This window comes from Oscarella lobularis, chromosome 1 (genome assembly GCF_947507565.1).
Source record: "Oscarella lobularis chromosome 1, ooOscLobu1.1, whole genome shotgun sequence".
Classification (NCBI taxonomy): Eukaryota; Metazoa; Porifera; class Homoscleromorpha; order Homosclerophorida; family Oscarellidae; genus Oscarella; species Oscarella lobularis.
In genome coordinates, this window is record NC_089175.1 from 6881465 (window position 1) to 6904973 (window position 23509).

The 23509-nt window shown below is 45.8% G+C and overlaps 3 protein-coding genes and 1 long non-coding RNA gene across 6 annotated transcripts; 3 read left to right on the forward strand and 1 right to left on the reverse strand.

The window, feature by feature from the left end:
• Positions 1–2174: 2174 nt before the first annotated feature.
• LOC136187418 (glutathione hydrolase 1 proenzyme-like) lies at positions 2175–6299 on the reverse strand. Of its 2 annotated transcripts, none has more exons than XM_065975015.1 (2): positions 5450–6299; positions 2175–4262 (listed from the first exon to the last, which is right to left on the reverse strand). In XM_065975015.1, exon 2 carries the CDS (start codon positions 4237–4239, stop codon positions 2326–2328), a length of 1914 nt encoding a protein of 637 aa, XP_065831087.1. In that variant the 5' UTR covers positions 4240–4262; positions 5450–6299; the 3' UTR covers positions 2175–2325. The 2 variants fall into 2 exon arrangements, with proteins under 2 accessions (XP_065831087.1, XP_065831078.1); XM_065975006.1 differs by lacking the exon at positions 5450–6299 and adding an exon at positions 4955–5068.
• On the forward strand, positions 5710–15286 carry LOC136187362 (uncharacterized). The gene is made up of 13 exons (XM_065974944.1): positions 5710–5984; positions 6096–6184; positions 6233–8450; positions 8512–8600; positions 8647–9687; positions 9735–9780; positions 9838–10124; positions 10169–10353; positions 10408–10744; positions 10792–11026; positions 11083–14190; positions 14248–14955; positions 15012–15286. The coding sequence occupies exons 5-12, from the start codon at positions 9493–9495 to the stop codon at positions 14946–14948; spliced, it is 5094 nt and encodes a 1697-aa protein (XP_065831016.1). The 5' UTR covers positions 5710–5984; positions 6096–6184; positions 6233–8450; positions 8512–8600; positions 8647–9492; the 3' UTR covers positions 14949–14955; positions 15012–15286.
• Positions 15287–15369: 83 nt separating this feature from the next.
• Positions 15370–16922, forward strand: LOC136187479 (uncharacterized). Its single transcript, XR_010669912.1, has 6 exons — positions 15370–15468; positions 15694–15747; positions 15801–15856; positions 15908–16062; positions 16112–16190; positions 16254–16922. It is a non-coding gene; the product is annotated as an uncharacterized lncRNA (long non-coding RNA).
• A 34-nt stretch (positions 16923–16956) lies between these two features.
• On the forward strand, positions 16957–22371 carry LOC136187370 (uncharacterized). Of its 2 annotated transcripts, XM_065974951.1 has the most exons (8): positions 16957–17047; positions 17117–17740; positions 17793–17947; positions 18000–18179; positions 18230–18380; positions 18427–21417; positions 21471–21857; positions 21925–22371. In XM_065974951.1, the coding sequence occupies exons 2-8, from the start codon at positions 17176–17178 to the stop codon at positions 22221–22223; spliced, it is 4728 nt and encodes a 1575-aa protein (XP_065831023.1). In that variant the 5' UTR covers positions 16957–17047; positions 17117–17175; the 3' UTR covers positions 22224–22371. The 2 variants fall into 2 exon arrangements, with proteins under 2 accessions (XP_065831023.1, XP_065831027.1); XM_065974955.1 differs by having other exon boundaries at positions 17020–17740.
• Positions 22372–23509: the final 1138 nt, after the last annotated feature.

The window sequence follows — 23509 nt, forward strand, 5'->3', positions numbered from 1 at the left end:
TGCAAGTGTCTCTAGTCGTTGCGCGCGAGCGGCGCTTACTGTGCAGGCGCATGGAGAGCCACTCTCGCATAAAAGGAAGACTTGACGGGAACGCCCACATATGGGGTGCAAGTGTCTCTAGTCGTTGCGCGCGAGCGGCGCTTACTGTGCAGGCGCATGGAACGCCACTCGCGCATAAAAGTAGACTTGACGGAAACGCCCACATATGGGGTGCAAGTGTCTCTAGTCGTTGCGCGCGAGCGGCGCTTACTGTGCAGGCGCATGGAGCGCCACTCGCGCATAAAAGTAGACTTGACGGGAACACATATGGGGTGCAAGTGTCTCTAGTCGTTGCGCGCGAGCGGCGCTTACGGTGCAGGCGCATGGAGCGCCACTCGCGCATAAAAGTAGACATGACGGGAACGCCCACATATGGGGTGCAAGTGTCTCTAGTCGTTGCGCGCGAGCGGCGCTTACTGTGCAGGCGCATGGAGAGCCACTCGCGCATAAAAGTAAGACTTGACGGGAACGCCCACATATGGGGTGCAAGTGTCTCTAGTCGTTGCGCGCGAGCGGCGCTTACTGTGCAGGCGTATGGAGAGCCACTCTCGCATAAAAGTAAGACTTGACGGGAACGCCCACATATGGGGTGCAAGTGTATCTAGTCGTTGCGCGCGAGCGGCGCTTACTGTGCAGGCGCATTGAGAGCCACTCGCGCATAAAAGTTGACTTGACGGGAACGCCCACATATGGGGTGCAAGTGTCTCTAGTCGTTGCGCGCGAGCGGCGCTTACTGTGCAGGCGCATGGAGAGCCACTCTCGCATAAAAGGAAGACTTGACGGGAACGCCCACATATGGGGTGCAAGTGTCTCTAGTCGTTGCGCGCGAGCGGCGCTTACTGTGCAGGCGCATGGAACGCCACTCGCGCATAAAAGTAGACTTGACGGAAACGCCCACATATGGGGTGCAAGTGTCTCTAGTCGTTGCGCGCTTATAAGACGTCATCCCCAATATACTTCACTAAGAAAACGTATTCAAAAAAGTCATAACTTTTCTGGTTTGAAAGAATCGATCTCGCCTTGCTATGCAAGACACTGGCCTCAGATCATTAGGTCCTCGTCTCGTAAGCAAGAGCGTTTGTTGAGATTGAGTTGAAGAGAACTTGCTTCATTTCGATATTAGAACAAAAAACCATTTTGTACATGACGTCTCCGACTCCCCAGCAGTCCACACTTCGATTGTACTCCTGCTCCTCCTCCTCCACAAGAACCTACAAGCAAAGGAAGGCATCAATATCATACATAACCCCTCCACGTATAGGAGACTCTATTCAATTGCTATAACGTGCACTTATTGAATTGAATCCAAATCCAAATACTCATAATTTCCAAAGCGTTCTTCAATCGCAAGAGTCGCCTTCGCCGCTTTGGAGAAGATATCCACCCTTTCCTAATCGGTTTCCGATATAATGACATAATTCGTTTTTCCTGCATGGCTCTTCCGCTGATCGTTGTAGTGTTGCATTAGTAGTGCTGCATTAGTATGCACTTACACGCCAGTCTCGGCTTTTCGTTGCGTCGCTTCGCCTACGAGAGAGGGCCTATAGGGCGAAGCGAGTCTCTCTAAGGAGACCTCGCACCTCGAATATAGGAAGTGTCAGGCCCACGATAAGACGTTATATAAAAAACGATAAAAAAAACTGGAAAACGATCCGCGACGAGAAAAGATTGCGATTGCACGTAGGTACTGATCCCGTATAAGGGAAACCATAAAATATTTCAGCATTTTCATTTACCATATTAAATGGATGCCAATCACTCTGCTTTTAGTTTGGTTCTGAATCATACTTTATGTTAACGTCGATCTTTACCAATAAAGAATAAGCAGAAAAACGGATTACTGTACTACCAAAATTATTGTATCATAATTTTCTCCCATGCTCAATAAATAATTCTTTAAAGGAAACTGACGTAGAGAACTGACGAGATAATTCCTATGGGAGAGCTGCCATGTTTCTTGTCCTTCCTTATGAGTCAGTGCTGAAGGCCTAGGGGACATTGAAAAACATGGTTTCTGTCGATCCCATAAGAGAATTCGCTAAAAATGACTTATAAATTATGCAGAAGTGGCTGTCTCCAGTAGAGACTTCAATAAACAGCGGTAGGTTGCAATGCGTAAAGAGAGATTTGAGGAAGAGAAAAATGATTGAGTACAGGAAACACAAACAAAATGACACAAAGCAAACAATAAACTAACAGCAACAAAGAAATTACGCACTTTGCCAAAACTTCAGCTAGCGAAAGTAGAAAACTGCGCAGAGACAAATGCGAGTAGCTATGACGTATCTAATATCCAGATGGCTTTCCAGAGAGTCTGCCATCGCAGACAGCAGTAAGTTTGCCACTGATTTGATCTTTGCTTATTGCATGCACAGCAGAACTTTTTGACGGCATGTCAAACTCTTCCATGCTACAGGATGCACTAAGAGCGTTCTTCTCGTACTGAACTAAATGATTTTTTATGCTTTCGTCAAACTTGTCTTCGTAGTATAGACAGTAAGGTGACAATTGATGGTGAATCCGTGGATTGTTCACAGCAGCATCAAGAGATTGACCTAAAAGTAGATGCCGACTAATTGCCAACGCAACAGAACTTATTATCCTTGACCCGCCTGCGCCACCAATAACAAGAATAACTTTGCCTGCATTATCAACAGCAACAAGAGGACTCATTGAAGACATAGGACGTTTGAAAGGTTGAGGAGTGTTTCGATCGTTTTCTGGTAAACCAAAACTTACGTCGGATCCGTCGTAGCTAAACGCAGTTATGTCGTTGTTATAAATTATTCCTGTCGACGGCGAAACAATTTTGCTTCCGAATTTTGTGCCTATCGACGTTGTGAAAGAAACAGCATTTCCACTTTTGTCAATCACGCAGAAATGCGTTGTCCCACCTTCTTTTTCTTTACCACTTCCAGGAAGAGGATATTTCGTCCATCCTTCTACTCCTTCACCTTTGTAGTAATTCATTCTGCTGCTCTGCACAGATCGATCTTTGATCATGAATCGAATGTTTCTAGCGTAAGAAGCACGTGAAAGGCTTTTGACTAGTTCGGGAAAAGCTGCATCTGAGTTGAAACTCGGGTTTGGGTCTCCTAAGACATTTCGTCTGCCAAAAGCAAATTTGAAAGTTTCAACCAATCTGTGATAAAAGAGAAGTGATTTCGCGTCTGCTGAACTCATGGAGAATTGTTCGAGAACATTTTTAATAAAAACTTGAATAACGGTACTTGAAGGCAGTTCAGGTCCATAGAGAGTTCCGTTTTCAAAAGGTATTAATTTGGCATCGGGAGATTCTTCTCTATACGATGTAAAGTCTGATAACTGTATAATGCCTTGCTGTTCTTGAACTTCTCGAGCTAGATCTACGTTCTCGTAAAAAATTGAAAGAGCTGCGTTAGGAGACTGTGCCATATTTTTTAGCGTTTGAGCTAGTTCAGGCCGCTTTAAAGTCTGGCCTTTTTTGATCAATTTTCCATTTGGTTTCACAATAGCACAAAGTGAGGAAAACATTGGGTCATCTAAATACTTAAATAAACCATCTTCCGGATCACCTTCATTCAACTCTTCAACCGCATCTTCTAAATCAGCACTTACTTTAAAACCATTTTCAGCCAGGTCAATTGAAGGCTGCAGCAAATCAGCCCAGCCGACTTGTCCCGATTTATGATCGTTCCACAATTTGTAAAGGCCGCGTAGTTCTCCAGGAGTAGCAACAAGCAACCCTGAATTGTTTTGGTTTGTGTCTTTCTTTAGCATTATGTCTTTATCGGTTATGTGTTTGGGAGCAGTGGTGCGAAAGTCAACCGAATAAATCGCGTGTATCGGAGACAAAATATTTAGGTCATTCGCTTTGTAATAAAGAGCAAATCCCCCACCACCGAGTCCGGAAGACTGAAACTCGACCACCCCAAGACAAATGGCTACGGCCACAGCTGCATCTACTGCATTTCCGTTTTTATCCTTCATTATATCTTTTCCTATGTCAGAACAGGTTTCAGAAGCAGAAGCAACGGCCGCATGGTCATATTTTTCGGTCTGGCTTTTTGACCAAATAACTCCTGTCTGCCAGAGTACAAAGACAACTGTTGCCGCAATTAGAACAGCAACTCCAAAAGCAACTCCAACAACAATTGCACATATTTTTAGATAATATCTACAACCTTTTTCTGAACCTTCTTCTTGTGAATCATTCGGCATATCTTTTTGTTTGCTACCACTTTCTAAAAAAGCAAGATAGTCAGCTATAGCGTCATATGGACTTTACGTCGTCATTGCGAATCAGGAGAGCAATTAAGTTTGACTACATAAACGTTTGGTACTTAACGCTATAGAAAGCTATTACCGGTTGCTACATATACAGTAAGTGCAGATCAAAGAGGAAATGTTTTTAGCCTTTCTCTAATGTCATCTGGTTTTATGCGCGTTTGCGTCTTTGTTCGTTCTCTAAGTGCATGGCTCCGCATGCAGTTGCAGATCTAGAAATGGATAAAGAATGCAACGTTGCGCGGCACGTTAAATTTTGCCACGCCTACACAAAATGTTTGCTAATCCTTTTCTCCGTGTCTGCAAACTGAATGAAGCCTTAGTAAGGCCAAAGCACAGTTTCTTTACGGGAAGTTCTTGAAATGTAAACGTATATTTTGACAACAAAATAGGGCAAGAGAAAGCATAAAAACAATGTATATGTCTAGGCGGAAAGGGTGGAAGGAGATAAGAGCAACCGCTCCCTTTGCTTCGTACTCGACACTGCTTCGCGTACCCAAAGTTGGACTATTGCAGTCGCTACTGAAATCAGATCGGAAAATAATGCACATAAAGAAATAGGGATTTGTTTAGTTCGTGTCTCTTGCGCGCGTGGTGCCAAAGCACCTTGGCTTTAACGGAAGGAATGTGCATGGGTATTCGGCCATACCGTTTCCTAGTTTCTGCCACGTCTAAAAGAGATCTTTGCGCTCTTCAACTCTTCTGTAAACAAACGGCTGCTCACGTGAATACTATACGGGAAAATTATGGCAGCTTGCCAAGAAAGCCTAACACGCTCAATGGCAACGTCAAACTGCTGCGTTATATCTTTTTCAATTCAGCGTATTGTTGTGAGATCTATTCGAGTTTTTTTCGAGGTTTATAGAGCTATTAAAATCTCTTTGGTCAACTAGAAGTGATTAAGGTAAAAGGGGTTGGGGTTCGTTGCACCAGGGGCTCAGTACGCTTGTCCGATATTCAGGCTGTCCGAAAACACCTGAATGACTCTACTTGAGAAGGTTTTCGGTGATTCTACTTCCACTGACTATGGGAAGAGAACATAGGTTCTAATATCCGCCTACTAAGGAGGCAACTTCGGTTTTAATATCAGTCTTCGGAGTCAAATTAAACCCTCAAAGAAAAAATATTCACAATTTCTAATCACCGTGACTGAAGGATTTTCAGACGGCGGAGCTCTGTTGATGAGCTCGTGCAGCGTCCGATGCAACAGCTGAGAGACCCGTTCGTATTTCTGTCGCTCTTCAACGTTGTCAATGCACTGCATCAAACCGAGGACCGTTTCTGCACTCGAGAGAGTTTCGTCGAGAGCTGTCGCTTCTTCCTTTCCATCCGTTTCGCGCGTGGATGCCTTACAGTCCTATCAGCAACTAGGTACGATATCGAAAATCTTCATCGGAAGTGAAGAAGCGACGTCGTACAGCGAAAATGAACGAAGAAAATCTCCACAGTCGCGTGCGCTGTTGTGCAAACGCCCGTATCGCCTTTGTGTGAAGTCGCCTTAGAACGCGCACTTTCGAGTGTCCTTCGCAGTCTCGCGCAAGGAAAGAGGATGTCGCGTTCGCGTACTGAGTGGGTAGCATCTCGCAAGAGGAGCCCACGCACTCTCTTGCACGCACGCGCGCATCTTGTGCGACTGCTCGCATCTTGCATCGAGCCAGCGCATCTCTGAAAGCCGTTTGGTAAGTGTACGCACCGAGAGAGCATAGATAGAACTTCGACTTCCCTTTGCATGCACTTTGTAGAGTCGTTCGCCTTCAGGTGCAGCTTTTCGTAATCCAATGTTTTTCCAGAGCTTCATTCGAGAGGAGCTTTCTTCAGGGATCCATGGCTTTGACATGGCTCCTCGTGGTAGCAGTGACCATCTTTCCTTCTCAAATCTGTAAGTTTCCGCGCTGTTTTTGACTCCAATTTTACGTTTCTCTCCAAGGGACTTATGAAACGGAAATCGGGGGTGTGTACTCATCAGATACACTGTTGACGTTAGCCAAGAGCCCCTACGCAGTCACCAGCGACCTGACTGTGTCGAAAGGAACGACGCTCACCATAGAGCCCGGCGTGGATTTGAATTTTCAGGCTCGAGTTAGTCTCGTCGTGAATGGAACCCTCAAAGCCGTCGCGAGTTCACGTGATCGTATAATCATCATGCGTCACAACGCGACTGTGGGAGTCGATTCGGCGGTTTTTGCGTTTTGTGGGCGGTGCAACTCCTCGCGAAGGCAGAGTTGAATTGTACGATGCGTCGAGCATGAAGTGGGGAACGGTGTGCGACGATTTTTGGAACCGAAACAACGCTAAAGTCGTCTGCCGTCATCTTGGGTTCAATGATCCAATAGGGTCTGACTATAGCACGAAGCGATTTGGAGCTGGAACGGGGGACATTGGGCTTACGAACGTCGACTGTGACGGCGTCGAGAATTCTCTTTTGGATTGCCGCGCTCAGAAGTGGAACAATAACAAGTGTAAGCACACAGAGGACATTGGTGTTGTCTGCGGTGAAGGAAGCGTGGGATTTTGGGGCGGAATCGCGTTTGAAAGTGAAGGTGCCAAAGTGACAACTTCGTCATATGGAGTGATGGACTACTCGACATCGAGTGTGATGCAGAATGTTCAGATTTTGAATGCAGGCATTGTGCCTGATACGGTTTGTAGATCAACTCCAGATGCAAACGTGGCGGCCGTCAGAGCGACGTCAGCTGTGGCCGAAATGACCAACGTCACAATTTTGGACAGTCGATTATCAGGGATTCAGCTCAATAATATCCACGCAGACATAAACTTTGAAGCCGTTGCTGTTCTTAACTGCAGTAGCACGGGCTTGACTGGACAGTCTTCTCGCCGTCTGACGTGCTTGCGATGTCACTTTGAGAACTGTACTCAAGGCGGTATTAATGTTACCAGAATTCCTTTTCCTATTGGTCGACCCACTGTTAGCGTTCCCTCGCATGATTTTAGTTATTTGGGAAGTATAAAAGGTGACAAAAAGTCATATTTTGTTGATGACAAGGGTGTTTACTTTACCTTTGGAACAGCAAACGGATTTTCTCGCTACTATTACCGCATTTTGGAGAGTTCACCGGGCTACGGGTTGTCGGTTTCCTTTGATCGCTTTCTGATCAGCGGTCAAGGGTGTCTTCGAATGATAAATGGAGATACAGGATATATACATTTAACTCGTTGTGCTACGTCGTCAAACACAGATGACGTAACAGCTGACTATCATCAATTGGTGATGTATTTTGAGCCTTATTATTCTTCTTATTTGACTGGCAACATCAAAGCGTACGTTTCTCGTTATCGATTAGACTCAAGACAAGTGAACCTTTTGGATTGCTCGACAATTCGTTCTGTTTCAAGTTACGGGCTTCGTCTTCAAGGGCCTCTGGGGTCTCTTCAAGTTGCCGGACATAAAGCAATTGACAACGGACAAGGTGGCATGCAGATCTCAGGAAATGGTTATTCCGTTCAGATAGACACCTCTGTAGTTCAGTATGGCGTACGTGATTACAATTACAACTACGGAATTAACTTGAATGGCTCATTTTCATTGATGACGCTCTCTAAATCGCGCATAAGTGACTATCGCTATAGTGTCTACTGGTACAGCAGCGGAGCTGGTAATGTGACCATGTTGAATAACGTCTTCAACGGATCACGCACTGATTCTAAAATCTACCTACACACTTCTGAAGCGTACACATACAACTGGACTTTCTGTGCGAAGATAGCATGCTCTTTCAGGTTTCAGCTGCGAGTCTTGGAGAGGGCAAAATCAAAGTCTCGACTTCGACTTTTTTCTTTCAGGGGTTTAGATTATTTGTTCTGCCTCAGAAGTCCCCCACTCTTTACGCTAGCGTACTCAGGCGAAGTCTCTGATGTCTGACCAGGTCAGATTCAATGTTAGTGTTGTTACAAGGTGTTTGCGTCTACAACCGCCGACGATTATTCTAAATATTCTAAATAATATTTAAAAATTAGTGAATTATTTACATTATTTAAAGGAAGTCGCGCTAGCGAGAGTTCCTTCCCGGACAATTCTGACTCGATTAATTCTATGATGATTTTTAGGACGTTGGTCATATATTCTAATCACGTGATGATTGACCTTCGTCTCGTCACGTGAGTTGAATCGTCTCTGGGTTGCGAAGGTCGTTGCCGTGAAGAAGGCGCTTTTCTGTTCCGTTCGAACGTCGCTCTCCTTCTCTTTAGACTGGTGGTGATCTGTTGCAATCGAAGTACTCGATTCCTTTCCTTCGAACCGTTTCTCCTCTTCGAAACGTTCCGACTCTCCAGCAATGGTATAGATAAAATTTTCACGGATGGGTATGAAAATATTTATTGTAGAATTGCGAAGGACTGTCTCAAAAAGAACGCGAATTGTTGCATCCGTCTCCCCAACGAGTAGAAGACGTAATTGCCGTCGTAACGCCTCAAAGCGTTCTCATCTTCACTCAATGGAAGAGATTTGCCACTCAAGTCTCATTGGACAAAGGAGCGGAGATCTCCATTCCAAATACGGGATCAATCCTTCGAATTCACCCTCGCACTGCTCTTTCGCCGACTTCAAAGGCGTCAATGAGCTTGACCCTCTTCACATTCGACGCCAAACAATCGCAGGGTCTCCTTGACGACGAATTCGTGAGCGATCTGATTCAATTGTCTCTTCCTTCCGGCTTATCCGACGATGACGTACACATTGAAATGTGTCATGAGCACGGTCTCAATCTCGATTCAAGGACGCCCGAAACGAGCGCTTCTAAAGTCGTCTTCTTCTATCAACCTCACGATGATTTGGCGACGACCCAACACCCAATAACTAAATTAGACCAAAAGATCGTCATTGATAGAGCGGGACAGCAAAAAATCGCCGCTCTTCTTCAATCGTCTGTCGTCAAAGTCGTCGTCTCTGCGTCCGCTCCGGCCGCCGTCACCGTCCGCCGTCACCGTCACCTCTTCGAATGAGGATGTCAGTTGCAGCTTCTTCACTCATTTCTACGGGTTGGGTCAACAGGCATTTTCATTCCATGCTCTCTCCTTCGAAAAAATGAAAACGACGGCCGCATTCAGCCTCTTCTTTTTGAACGACGCGTCGATAATCTCGTTCTCTCGCCCACCCAATCAAACGTCGTCGAAGCTGACGACATCGAAGGCTGGATCAACAAGAGTCGTGTCAAAAGAAAATACGTCAACATGCAACAGTTGTTAGCGGCGAGAGATGGTCCCATTGACGCGTGGGTCGACACGTTCCACTTCACTTACAATGGTAGAGAGCTTCTACAACGACTTCCAACGATGTCAGCTTACGTCACGATCGTTTCCGGCGATCGACGTCAATGTCTTGGCATTCAACGTTCTGCATCTTCCTTTATCTCTGATCACGTTGAGGTTAGTAATAGGAAATCGCGATTTTATTGTTTAATTTTTGTTTTTAGGGTTCTCTCGATAAGCACGGCCGTTTGAAACCAAGTCGTGACATGGGTAAGTTCTTTATTTTCATACGTCTTTTCTTGATTTTATTTTTCTGTACGAATTTAGCTCTTAGGTTCAATCCATCTTATCTTGAAATGGAAGATCTGACGTTTATCATGCGCTCTAAATGGATAGACGTCGCTCGTGTCATCTTCCCTCCCTTATCCAATTCTGAAGTCGAAAAAGTCAAATTACATGATAGAGAAGATCAACCGGGTCGCTTCCTCGAGGCCTGGATTGAAGAACACGGCCTCGACGCAACGCGGGAATCGATCGTCTCCGCCCTCATAAAAGTCGGCCTCGCTTCCGGTGCTAAAGAAGTCTTTCCTGAACTTTACGAGAAGATGGCTAAGGTACTAATTTTTTGGATCAACAGATAAATTGCAATTTTTCTTAGGAAGTTGTTTTGGACCGGTTACTTGAAGTTCAACGAAGTGAGCTCGAGTATGACGAAGAAAAGGATTTTCTCGGCGGAGGAGCGTGCGGCGAGGTATTCAAAGCGACTCTGAAGAAAACCGCGCAACCGGAGAAGGCGGTCGCCGTCAAAGTTTTTACTGATTATTCAAGAAGAAGAAAACATATGTCTGTTTAGTTATAAACGCTCTTTTTGTTTATAAGCTATTGTTTTTTTTTCAGGGAATACGAGATGTTTAAGAAGGAGAGTGCAGTTCTTCTTCAAATCGATCCTAATCCTTTTATTTTGGGTCTGATCGGTCTTTGCGATATTCCAACTTTCTACGCTCTGGTGACAGAGTTTGTGAGCGGTGGAGATTTGTGTTCTTTTCTCCAGTCTGACGCGTTCAGACCGGAAGTCGAAAAGTGGGAAACGCGAGTCAACTTTTCGGAGCAAATTGCTAGGGGAATGCTACATCTTCACTCTAATCGTCCGCCCGTTATTCACAACAACTTGACAGCGCGTAACGTCTTGGTCCAGATAACTCAGTATCACGATGACATCCAGTTTATCTGCAAAGTTAATTATTCCATTTTTACTGGCCAAATTAATACAGTTGCTTTTAGATTAGCGGTTTTAGTCTTTCAAACATGTCTGGCGTCGAACCGGTTGAGACGGTGCTACAAGAAGGTCTGCATCCGTCAGGCACCGTCACTCACATCGCCCCGGAGCGATATTCTTATTATCCTTACGGCGAAGGAAACGACGAGGATATTATTATAGATTTGGCAAAAAAATCCGACGTTTTTAGCTACGGAGTTGTTCTCTGGGAAATACGTGAAAGGCACTCTCCCTTTCGAGGTCATACTCAGTCTTCAAGACATTTTAATTAATAAGTTGTCTATTTCTTTTCTTAGGTAAGACTTCTGACTTGATTCGAAATTTGGTTAAAAGTAGACATAAATTTCCGGAGGGCAAAGCAACGGGTGTGCCGCCGTTCTTTGACGATCTGATGATGAAGTCTTTGCAATATGATCCGCGGAATCGACCAACTTTCCGCGAAATCGTTGGGGCGCATATGGCTAAAGTGGACGACGACCAGTTGCTTTCGACTCCCCAAAGAGTGGAAGATGTAATTGCCGTTGTAACGGCTAGAAGCGTTCTCATCTTCACTCGATGGAAGAAATTCTCTGCTCCAGTCTCTTTGGACAAGGGAGCGGAAATCTCCATTTCCAATACAAGTTCGGCTCTCCGAATTCAGCCCCGCGCGGGCGACACGATTACTCCAACAGCGTCGATGGGCTTTACCGTCTTTACATTTGACGCCAAACAATCGGAGGGTGTCCGTGATGACGAATTCGTTAGCGATCTCATTCAATTGTCTCTTCCCTCCGGCTTAACCGACGATGACGTGCACATTGAAATGTGTCACGAACACGGTCTTCATCTCGATCCAAGGGCGCCTGCGACGAGCGCATCCAAAGTTGTCTTTTTTTATCAACCTCACAAATCTTTGGCAAAGACGGAGCACCCTCTTGTATTTGACGAGAATACCGTCATTGATAAGACGGGAGAGAGAAAAATCGCCGCTCTTCTTCAAAAGTCTGTCGTCAAAGTCGTCGTCTTTCCTTCTACTGCGGCCGCCGCCGTTTCGTCGTCCAATTCTGATGTGGCTGTCAGTTTCTTTACTCATTTCTACGGTGTGTGTCGTCAGGCATTTTTATTCCGCGCTCTCTCTTTTGAAAAAATCAAAAATCCCGAAGCTTGGAAAATTGATCTTTGCATCATCTCAACCCGTCCCGAACATCGGGATCGTCTGATCGCTAATCGCAGTGATGGCCTCCGTCGGCCTCTTCTTCTTCTCGATCAGTGCATCAATCTCTCGCCCACCGAAACAAACGTTGTCGAAGTGGACGAAATTGAAGGCTGGATCAACGAGAGTCTTCGCCAAAAGGTGCTTATCAACATGCAGCAGTTGTTGGCAGCGAGAGATAGTCCCAATGACGCTTGGGTGGAAACCTTCTCTTTCGTCTGCAACTATAGAGAGCTTCTGCAACAAGTTCCGACGGTGACCGCTTACGTCACTATTATATCCGGCGATCGACGTCATTGCCTTCGCATTGAAGACTCTTCTAGCAATTTTCAAAAAATTTACGACAAAGCTCTACAACGCGGCTTCGTGTCAATCAATCGATCTCGTGTAATAGTTGTTGGACAAGATGGAGCTGGTAAGTCGTGCCTCGTCGACTCTCTTCTAAACCGACCGTTTGAGAGAGGGAAAGCAAGCACAGAAGGTGCCGCTGTCACAATGTCTCACACAGCGGCCAGCGGATGGAAGGCCACCGACAACAAAGAGTACTTGGATCCCCTTATTGCAGAAGGTTGCTATGGTAGTAATCTTCAGCAGACGGCGTTGACCGCGAGCGCTTCTAAGCCGATTTCTTCTACCGAAGTCAAAAAGCCCCTTTCCCAACTGAAGGATGCTCCTAAAGCCCATCATCGCGCTTCTCAGGTCAAAACAAAATCGGAACGTCGAGCAGAAGTGGTGTGCATAGAGGCGAAAACGCTCACTCATAATCAACAGGTATTGGTCACCGATTTCCTAGCAGATAAACCGAGTGAAACGACAAGCGTTCGCGATGTATGGGATTTAGGCGGACAAGAAGTTTATCTCGCCACTCACTCTGCCCTCATGCCGAACAGTAGCACTTTTGATTTAACTATATACATGGTTGTAATGGACATCTCTAAGTCTCTATCTGATGAGGCTGAGTCATTTCATCGTTCAGCTGATGGTGAGGTAATTAACCTTTCGAGCGATTTGGGCTGGATACGAAGGAATGAAGACTTTCCACTGTACTGGCTTGGCTCGATCGCAGCGTGTCACGAGGAAACGGTGCGAGGCGATTATTATCTGGGCGAGGACGAGGAGGTGAAGCCTCCGCCAGTATTTGCCATTGGTTCCCACAAAGACGTTGTGGAGAACGACAAGCAAAGGTTTCCTGATTCGGCCGCTGTAGGAAAATGGCTAATCCAGCAAGGAAAACGTTTTGAAGAACTTCTCAGTAACAGCGATTTTGTCAGGCACATCGTCCGGCCCAAAAGAAGCGAAGACAGGAAAGTCGATGAAGACTTTCACGAAATGAGGGATTTCATTGGGCGAATTTTCCTTATAGACAATTCCGTATCTGGCTCGCGTTCTCCTTGCAGAGGTGTTGAGGAGGTTCGACGCAGAGTAGACCGCATGGCGTCGACGTTTTGCAGGCGAATGCAAAAGCAGCCCTTATTTTGGGTGTACCTTGAACGTCTTCTTTTCCACTGGCACAAAAGCATGAAAACGGTTGTTGCTGGAGTGGACGTAATAGCAGAGAGAGCTCAGGACATCTGTAATATATCAAGTCGCGACGAAGTCCTCACGGCGCTGAAGTTTCTTACCAATGTTGGAGCAATACTCTACTACCCGGAAGTGGAAGGCTTGAAAAACTTTGTTTTCACGAGTCCTACGTGGGTAATCAAAGCTCTCTCTGCGTTTGTGAGGGCTGCTATGCCTGGTCCAAAGCTGGAACCGGAATGGAGTAAGCTTAAAGAAACAGGGATAATGTCTAGCGAATTAATGAAGTATCGCCTCAAGCAAATGAGACAAGAAACCAACTCAAGGAGCGATGTGGCCGGTTTCTTTGAGGACGACAATCTGGAGGGAATTGAGAATGAAAATAAGCTAGTCGTTCGACTTTTGCAACTTCTTGACGTCATCGCACCCCTTGCTGATTCGTCCGCAAATGAATTTTATGTTCCGTCGATGCTGAGAAAGTCATTTTTTTACTCGAGAACTCGCTGGGAAGAGCACACCTTCTCGTCCCTATTCCCTACTCCTCTTATTGTCATTCCTGCGAAGCTGAAGTTTGTTCCGGAGTGTCTCTACTTCCGTCTTGTAACCCGTTTTCTAAATTTGTATTCGGAAAAACCGCGACTTTCGCGCCATCAGTGTATCTTTCTTGCGGACGATGAAGAATCACCAGTACGAGGTACGCTGTTTCTTGCCTCACATCTATACGTTATATTTCCTGTTTTAATCTTTGTAGTTGAAGTTGAATTGTTGTATCAAAGCCGAGGCAAATGGATAGCTCTAACAATTCGCTTCATCAATAAAGAAGACCAAAATAATATTAGCGGCACGTTTTTGGCTTCGATCAAAAACGAGTTTCTACGTCAAATGAAATCCATTTGTCAGCAGGGCATGAGGGGTTTCAAATACAGCATATGCTCTCAGATTAGGAAAGCGGTTAACTCCGGCAATGAGTGGGGTATTGATCTCAGTAGTCTTCCCGTGATTTATAGTGACGAGGACGAGTATTGTCCAAATCTACCCCGTTTATGCAATCCGTTTGATGAACCCCTGGCTACAAATCCTGATGATCTCTTTCAAATCAACTTTTGGTTTGGGCAACTACCTCATCAACTTTGCCCTATCGTTCAAAATGTGCCGTCAGTTTCTCAAATCAATGATCTCGCGTACGAAATCCGCGAACGATGGACGCAGGTTGCGTATCGGCTAAAGCCTGAGCCGTTTAGTCACAGCGATGTTGAGTGCATCAAGTACAAAAGTCCAAGAGATTTTCGAAATCAATCTCAAAGTATGCTCGACGCTTGGATGAGTAAATTCGGCTCAAAAGCTACTATACCTGTTCTGTGTGAAGCACTAATAAAAGCGGAATTACGAAATCAAGCCGAAAGGGTTTTCACGAAATCTGTTGTAGATAAATGTGTATCCTCTCTACCGTAAATAGCTGGTAGGTGGTCTTGCATTTCATGTGTTGTAAGCCTATTTCTCATCCCTCTCCTATAGATTTGCAAATCAAGACGTGCCGTTTCCGTCGTTTTTCATGTACTCACACTTTCATTATTTATCTAAGATCACATTCTATTTCGACTTTTTGCCGTTCTTACATTGATTTCATTTACCTCGTTTTGCATGATTTTTTTCATTTCGTACTTTCTCTGCATTTGACTTTTTGTTTTCTTTACAACAGTACCGTACTTTTCATTTTCTGTCTTACGACAATACCCAGCACTGCTGTGTAGTCTTATGAATTTTTTGGAATAGAATCTTTTGTGCCTGTACACTCCAGAAGCAAAACGTGAAGGGTAAACACGTGATCGCTTTCCCAAGGGGCATGTACGGGATTTTGTAAAGTCCAATCACATGACAGAGTTTTCAGCTGAATTTCGATCGCACTAAGGACTCTACTCCGTCGCTCTTCCGCCAAGCTGATTTGTATCAACGTGTGAATTGCATTGGAAAGGTAAACAGAAAATCGGGGGCCTCTTCGGGGATCTCGCGTTTTTGGCGAAACGGAAATCGCAGTTTCGTCATAGTCTAGCTAAACGAGTGCGCAAGCATCTCTAAAATGCTTTGCGGCTAACGGTAATCTTCGAACTGCGCTCCGCTTTGCAAATTCCGCGACGAACACATGACACCTCATCTCCGAACTCGACACGATCAACTAGAACCTTATTCGATTGTTTAGGCAGCGATCGCGTGTGCGTGGCAATAGCTGCGAACAAAAGTCAGCCGATAAACAGTAAGAAGGGCTCCCTTTATCTACGATTTACATGGAACGGTTCTTTTTTTTAGAGTCGTTGTCGTCTTCGATCTCAAACTGTCAACCAGGAAGCTAACGGGCAGCGGCGGTGAGCTTGAGTGGCTTCCTCCAACCATGACTATGGAAATTGTTCTTCTAGGCTAGTTCTCATCGCAGGCCTGTAGATCGGAAGAAACTCTTGAAAGGTCAACAACTGCCAGTCCAAATTCACTGTCACGATGCTGTCAAAAGCGAGAAAGCATAGCAAGCGGAGATGGGAAAAACGTGTCGTATCCTCAACTGATGTACAGTAAAGTGAGCTTGGTGGTTTGCTATTGTTTTGATACACAAACGGAGATTTAAGGTGATGTGCTGGCTTGATTTGGAGTCAGGTGGGATTCTTGGGCTCGTCACGGATGGGACCAGAGAGAGAAAAGTAAAAGGTTAGCACTGGCATCCGCGCCGTGAAAAAGCTTGATTTTTGATCGTTTCTTTCCGAATCGCAGTAGACATGCGAAGTTCCAACGATGAACAATGTCCGTGGTCAGAGTACTCGGTATGACGTCGACATAGAAATGCGCAACATCACGTGCAGTTGCTATCGCGACGGCGTCTTAGAAGTTGATAGGGACGAGAACCGTCCAATAGTCGCGAGTGTCGTCGAAACTGATGCGAATGTCCGACAGCCACGTGGATAATCCACGAGGTCAGAATGCTCAAAAACGTGCGGGAACGGCACGCGCGTCGTTCAATTCACGTGCAGCATGTGCGAGGGCGTGCCGACCGACGACTCGGTGTGCATTGTCGACGCCGTTCTCCGCAAACCGTTGCCGTTCGAGTATTGCAATCCCGGAGAGTCTCCCGCCCAGAATCTATTCACTCGAACCGTTCTTCCTATATAGCTCTTACGTAACATGTCGTCCGCGTTTCCGTCATCCCGAATTCCCGATGTGGACACGTTGCCGCCGTGATCCATGAAGAAATTTTTCTTTGAGGAGGAGTTTTTGAAGCAATATAAATATCCCAAAATAGTACTTGTAGAAAAAATGTTTCCAATTTGAAAAGATGTGCATTTCAGTTCCTACAGAAAGACGGAATGGGGAAGGCGACTTCTTTTATTGAGACTGCCGACGATTGCTCAAAAAGGAGCTTCAAAATAAAATACTTCTCTCTTCTCTTCTTGGATGTTTACATACTTAGTCACGTGATGATTGACCTTTCTCCCATCACGTAGCTTGTTCCGTGCGTCGTTCACTTCTTTTTTCTAAGTCGTTTTCGTCGTTGCCGGCGCGATCGACATGTAAAGATCGTTGTTGTGCCACAACAAACGATTGGCGTTTCGATCCATCGTCATTTTCCTTTCTTTTAGCCTCGTCGTGATCGAAGCACTCGATTCCTTTCTCTCGAACCGTTTCTCCTTTTCAAAAAATGGCATTCAGGTGTCCGTCATCTCGAATAGAGCACCTCGCCGCCGTCATCAACGAGGAAATGCTTCTCTGGGGAGGAATAGCGGCGAGAGAATCGACGGGAGAACTGTACGTGTGCTCTCACGATCTGATTCATTGCTTCAATCTGTTGACAAGTCAATGGAATGAACGACGAACAACATCGAACAGCCCATCCGACCTTCCTCATCCATGTTCCGGCGCACGAATCGGTGTCGTCCAAAATCGGGACATTTATCAATTTGGTGGTGGTGGTACCTACAAATCGTCTGATGGCCGCAATATCCTTTTGAATGATCTTCACAAATTGGATGGATTGACGCTCGAATGGCAGCGAATTCATCCCAATGGCGAATCCACGCCTAACGGGAGATCGCAACATGGATTATGCGTCTTAGGGAAGAAAGGAGACGAACATCTCGTCATGATGGGAGGATTAGGAACAAAGATTGTTTCACCAGTACCGGACGGATCTCAGTTCATTCCTCATCCAGAGAATCCTGAAGTGGGGTTGAGCAACGAAGTTTGGTTGTTTTCCATCCAAAAGAGTGAGTGTCGTCATCAATTGTTTTTGAATTTGATGTAGGCATTTGTTTGAAGGGAATTGGATTCCAGCTCAATGCACAGGGAAAAAGCCGCATCCTCGATGTGCGCATTCCTTCACTGCAATTGATAATAATCGAGCAATTCTTATTGGGGGAAATAGTCTACACAAGGTGCTGAATGATGCTTTTCTGTTTGTATTCAGTTCACTGGTAACAAAATAGGTTTCTTATTGTTAATTATTATTGATTTTTATTTTTGTAGGAGTGGATTGAAATGAAATTGGATGATCATCTAATTCCTCGATTCTTCCATTCGGCAGTTGTAGTTGATATTCCCGCATTAGGGGGGCCAGTTGCTTTTGTCTTGTGGGGATATGGGAAAGACGAATTTCCTCTGTCTGTGGTCCAAATGATTTTAATTGACTTTCAAAAGTGCAAAATGGTAATTGAATTTTTTTGACACGACATTCTACAATGACGGTCATTTGACAGGTATCAATATCAGACGAGCCGGTTCCAACAGGGCGCCAATCAGTCTGCTCTATTATTAAACGAGGTCTTCTGTTTATTCTGCGATATGGAGGCTCACCCTCTGAAATGGGTGAGAGCAGACCAGTGGCACTATTAGATGTTTTGAAATATGGTAAATTATTATAAATGGCGTTCTTTTATTGAATTTTCTTTCGTAGATTTAAGCAATGTAAGCGAGAAACTTCTTCGCCACGATTTTTGCGAGCCAGTGACACAAGCCGCCATTTCAGTTGTAACGGCTCAAAGCGCTCTTCTATTTACTCGATGGAAAAAATTCTCCACTCCTGTCTCAGTGGACAAAGGAGCGGAGATTTCCATTCCTAATACGGGATCGACCCTTCGAATTCATCCTCGCGACGGCGGTGCGGCAGTTTCGACGGCTTCAACAACGTCAATGAGCTTGACCGTCTTTACGTTTGACGCCAAACAATCGCAGGGTGTCCATGACGACGAATTCGTTAGCGATCTCATTCAATTGTCTCTTCCCTCCGGCTTAACCGACGATGACGTGCACATTGAAATGTGTCACGAACACGGTCTTAATCTCGATCCAACCGCGCCTGCGACGAACGCTTCCAAAGTCATCTTTTTTCATCAACCTCACGACTCTTTGGCAAAGACGGAGCACCCTCTTGTATTTGACGAGAAGATCGTCATTGATAAGGCGGGAGAGAGAAAAATCGCCGCTCTTCTTCAATCGTCTGTTGTCAAAGTCGTCGTCTTTCCTTCTACTGCGGCTGCCGCCGTTTCGTCGTCCAACTCTGATCTGACTGTCAGTTTCTTTACTCATTTCTACGGCGTGGGTCGTCAGGCATTTTTATTCCGCGCTCTCTCTTTTGAAATAATCAAACTTCCCGACGCTTGGAAAATTGATCTTTGCATCGTCTCAACCCGTCCCGAACATCGGGATCGTTTGATCGCTAATCGCAGCGATGGCCTTCGTCAACCTCTTCCTCTCCTCGATCAGTGTATCCATCTTCTTCTCTGGCCTACGGAGACGAACGTCGTCGAAGTGGACGACATTGAAGGCTGGATTAACGAGAGTCGCAAAAAAGTGTTTATCAACATGCAACAGTTGTTGGCAGCGAGAGATAGTCCCAAGGACGCTTGGGTCGAAACCTTCTCTTTTGTCTGCAACTATAGAGACCTTTTGCAACAAGTTCCGACAGTGACCGCTTACGTCACAATCGAATCCGGCGATCGCCGTCATTTCCTTCGCATTCAAGACTCTTCAGGTAATTTTCAGGAAATTTATGATAGGGCTCTACAACGCGGCTCCGTGTCAATCAATCGATCACGTGTAATAGTTGTTGGCCAAGATGGAGCTGGAAAGTCGTGCCTCGTCGACTCTCTTCTAAACCGACCATTTGAGAGCGAGAAAGCGAGCACAGAAGGTGCCGCTGTCACAATGTCCCACACAGCGGCCAGCGGATGGAAGGCCACCGACAACAAAGAATACTTGGATCCCCTTATTGCGGAAGGTTGCTATCGTAGTAATCTTCAGCAGACGGCGTTGACCGAGAGCGCTTCTAAGCGGAATTCTTCGGCCAAAGTTAAAAAGTCTCTTTCCCAAACGAAGGAAGCTCCAAAAGCCCATCATCACGCTTCTCAGGTCAAAACAAAATCGGTACGTCGAGCAGAAGTGGTGTGCATAGAGGCGAAAACGCTCACTCATAATCAGCAGATATTAGTGACTGATTTCCTAGCAGATAAACCGAGTGAAAGCGATCTCCGCGAAAGAACGATAAGCGTTCGCGATATATGGGATTTAGGCGGACAAGAAGTTTATCTCGCCACTCATTCTGCCCTCATGCCGAACAGTAGCACTTTTGATTTAACGATATACATGGTTGTATTGGACATCTCTAAGTCTCTATCTGATGAGGCTGAGTCATTTTATCGTTCAACTGATGGTCAGGTAGTTAACCTTTCAAGCGATTTGGGCTGGATACGAAGGAATGAAGACTTTCCACTGTACTGGTTTGGCTCGATCGCAGCGTGTCACGAGGAAACGGTTCGAGGCGATTATTGGCTGGGCGAGGACGAGGAGGTGAAGCCTCCACCAGTATTCGCGATTGGTTCCCACAATGACGTCGTGGAGAACGACACGCAAAGGTTTCCTGATTCAGCTGCTGTAGGAAAATGGCTAAACCAGCAAGGAAAACGTTTTGAAGAACTTCTCAGTAACAGCGATTTTGTCAGGCACATCGTTCGGCCTAAAAGAAGCGAAGACAGGAAAGTCGATGAAGACTTTCACGAAATAAGTCATTTCGTTGAGCGAATTTTCCTTATAGACAATTCCGTATCTGGCTCGCGTTCTCCTTGCAGAGGTGTTGAGGAGGTTCGACGCAGAGTAGACCGCATGGCGTCGACGTATTGCAGGCGAATGCAAAAGCAGCCCTTATTTTGGGTGTACCTTGAACGTCTTCTTTTCCACTGGCACAAAAGCATGAAAACTGTTGTTGCTGGAGTGGACGAAATAGCAGAGATCGCCCAGAAGCCTAACATCTGTTCTATATCGAGTCGCGACGAAATCCTCGCGGCGCTGAAGTTTCTTGCCAATGTTGGAGCAATACTCTTCTACCCGGAAGTAGACGGATTAAAAGATATTGTTTTCACGAGTCCTACGTGGGTAATCAAAGCTCTGTCGGCATTTGTGACGTCCGCTCAGCCGGGTCCATTTCTGGAACCGGCGTGGATTAGGCTCAAAGAGAAAGGAATAATGTCTAACGAACTATTGACGTATCGCCTCAAGCAAATGAGGCAAGGAGCTAACACAGTTAGCGATGCGCCCGGCTTCTCAGAGAACAGCAACCCGGACAGAAATGAAAATGAAGATAGACTGATCGTGCGGCTTTTGGAACTTCTTGACGTCATCGCACCCCTTGCTGAATCGCCCACAAAGGAATATTATGTTCCGTCGATGCTAAAAAAGTCGTTTTCTTACTCGCCAACTCGCTGGGAACAGCACACGTACTCATCTCTATTCCCGGCTCCTCTTATCGTCATTCCTACGAAGCTGAAGTTTGTTCCAGAATGTCTCTACTTCCGTCTTGTAACCCGCTTTCTAAAATTGTATTCGAAAAAGCCCCGGCTTTCTCGTCATCAGTGTATTTTTTTGGTGAACGATAAGGAATCGCCAGTACGAGGTACCCAGTTTCTCGTCTCAGACCTCAATGCAATTAGTGAGTTTTTCTTTTAGCAGTTGAAGTTGAACTGCTGTATAACAGCCGAGGCAAATGGATAGCTCTAACAATTCGTTTCATTAATGAAGAAGACCCGAAGAACATTAGTTGCAAGTTCTTGGCGTCGATCAAAAACGAGTTTCGGCGACAAATGAAATTCATTTGTCAACAGGGCATGAAAGGTTTCAAATACAGCATATGCTGTCAAATAAGAAAAGCGGTTCACATCGACAAGGAATTTGTTATTGATCTCACTAGTCTTCCTGTGATATATAGTGACGAGGACGAGTATTCTCCGAACGTTGCCTATCTCTGCAATCCGTTTGATGAACCACTGGCTGCGGGTCGCGAAGATTTTCGTCAAATCAACTTTTGGTTTGAGCAACTACCGGCGAGTGATAGAGGTAAGATAAACGAGTCTATGTAGATAGCAGTCCTAATTAAAGAATCGCATTCTTCGTTCTTGTGCAGATGCGCTTCCTAAAGAAATAAACCCCGCCTTAATTCGCGCTGTCGCGACGCTAGCAGAGAAAGCAGGTTGGGAACTTCTTGTTCCCTTGCTAAGAGATGACTTTGGTGCTTCCGGCGTGGTTCAGTACAGGGAGAACTACCACAGTCACTTTCTTCGAGCAATGGCGGTCATAGAAGATTGGATGCGAGCCAAGGGCCGCGAGGCAACGGTTCATGTCCTCATTAAAGTTTGTGAGCAGTGTAGTATTCATCGCGATAACGTCGAAGCCGCTTACCGGCAACAAGTCGCTCTTCAGTAGTGGTCATATTTCTGCGAAAATTTTATTTGTTGTTTCTCACTTTTGTGCAACGTCTATCTTTTCTTAGTCTAGTCATTTTATTGCATCATCAGTATTTGTGGTTGTGGCTGTCAAAAAGCTGTTGGTAATTGAATACTTCTTCCAATGACCGAGAGTGCATACGGGGTTCGAGAGTGTAGTACTGTACGTGGCCTGTTCTTCGTGTCCTAACCGTCGAAGTCTTTGCGTACGGCAGAGCGGTTCGTCGTTCCTCCTAGACCGCCAGCGGCGTCAGAAGAACAAGCAGCTCGAAATCGTCTACGAGCACGCCTCACACACCGCGAATGATCGCCGAACAGCACCCAAAGCACCATTTCCGCGCTGTAGTGACTACCTAGCGCACGAAAGGCTAGGCTTTTGGCGGTAAACGTGAGTTCGGAACCTCAGTAGACGCATGCCGTGACGTAGATCGTCTCTCTAAGCTTGTGACGAGAACAAGGAGACGGAAGCGCCGTCTCAGCCCGTCGTTCAAGGTACGAGTAGTGAATGAATGAAAAAATCACGTGGTGAAATGACATCGGGCTCTCGAGTCCTTTCCAAAGAATTCTCATTGATCCGATTGTGAGACGTCTGTTCGAAGATAGGTTCTCCGTTGTCATTTGCCTTCTTATAATCTAGCATCACTGTAGAACAATCAGAAGACTCTACGCTGCCAGTCGTTTCACTTGTTTCCCTGGAATGAATCTTGCTAAAGAGTAACAAGTCTAAGTCATTCAGTCAGCTCACTGTGAGTTCGAAATTTTGTTTTATTAGTAAAATATCCTGTCGGCCGGATCGCAGTAGACATGCGAAGTTCCAACGCTGAAAAGTGTCCGTGCATTGGTCATGCACAGATGGACGCCCGTTCCGTGGTCAGAGTGCTCGGTGACGTACGACGTTGGCATAGAAATGCGCAACATCACTGTTCTCCTTGTTACGCGTCCTGCTCTTCGTTTTCATGTCATGACCGTCGCAGTTGGAATTCTTTGCGATTGGCAGAGCGGTTCGTCGTCACTCCAAGACCGCCAGCGGCATCAAAAAACGATCAGCTCGAAAATCCTCTACGAGCATGCCTCACGCAACGCGAATCATCGACAAACAGCCCCAAAGCAACACTTGCGCACTATTGCGACTACCTAGCGCGCGAAAGGCTCCGTTTTTTGCGGTAAACGTGAGTTCGGAACCTTAGTAACGCCCATAGTAACACACGCCGTGACGTAATCGATTCTCTCGGCAGCGCCGTCTCAGCTCGTCGCGCAATCTTTTCA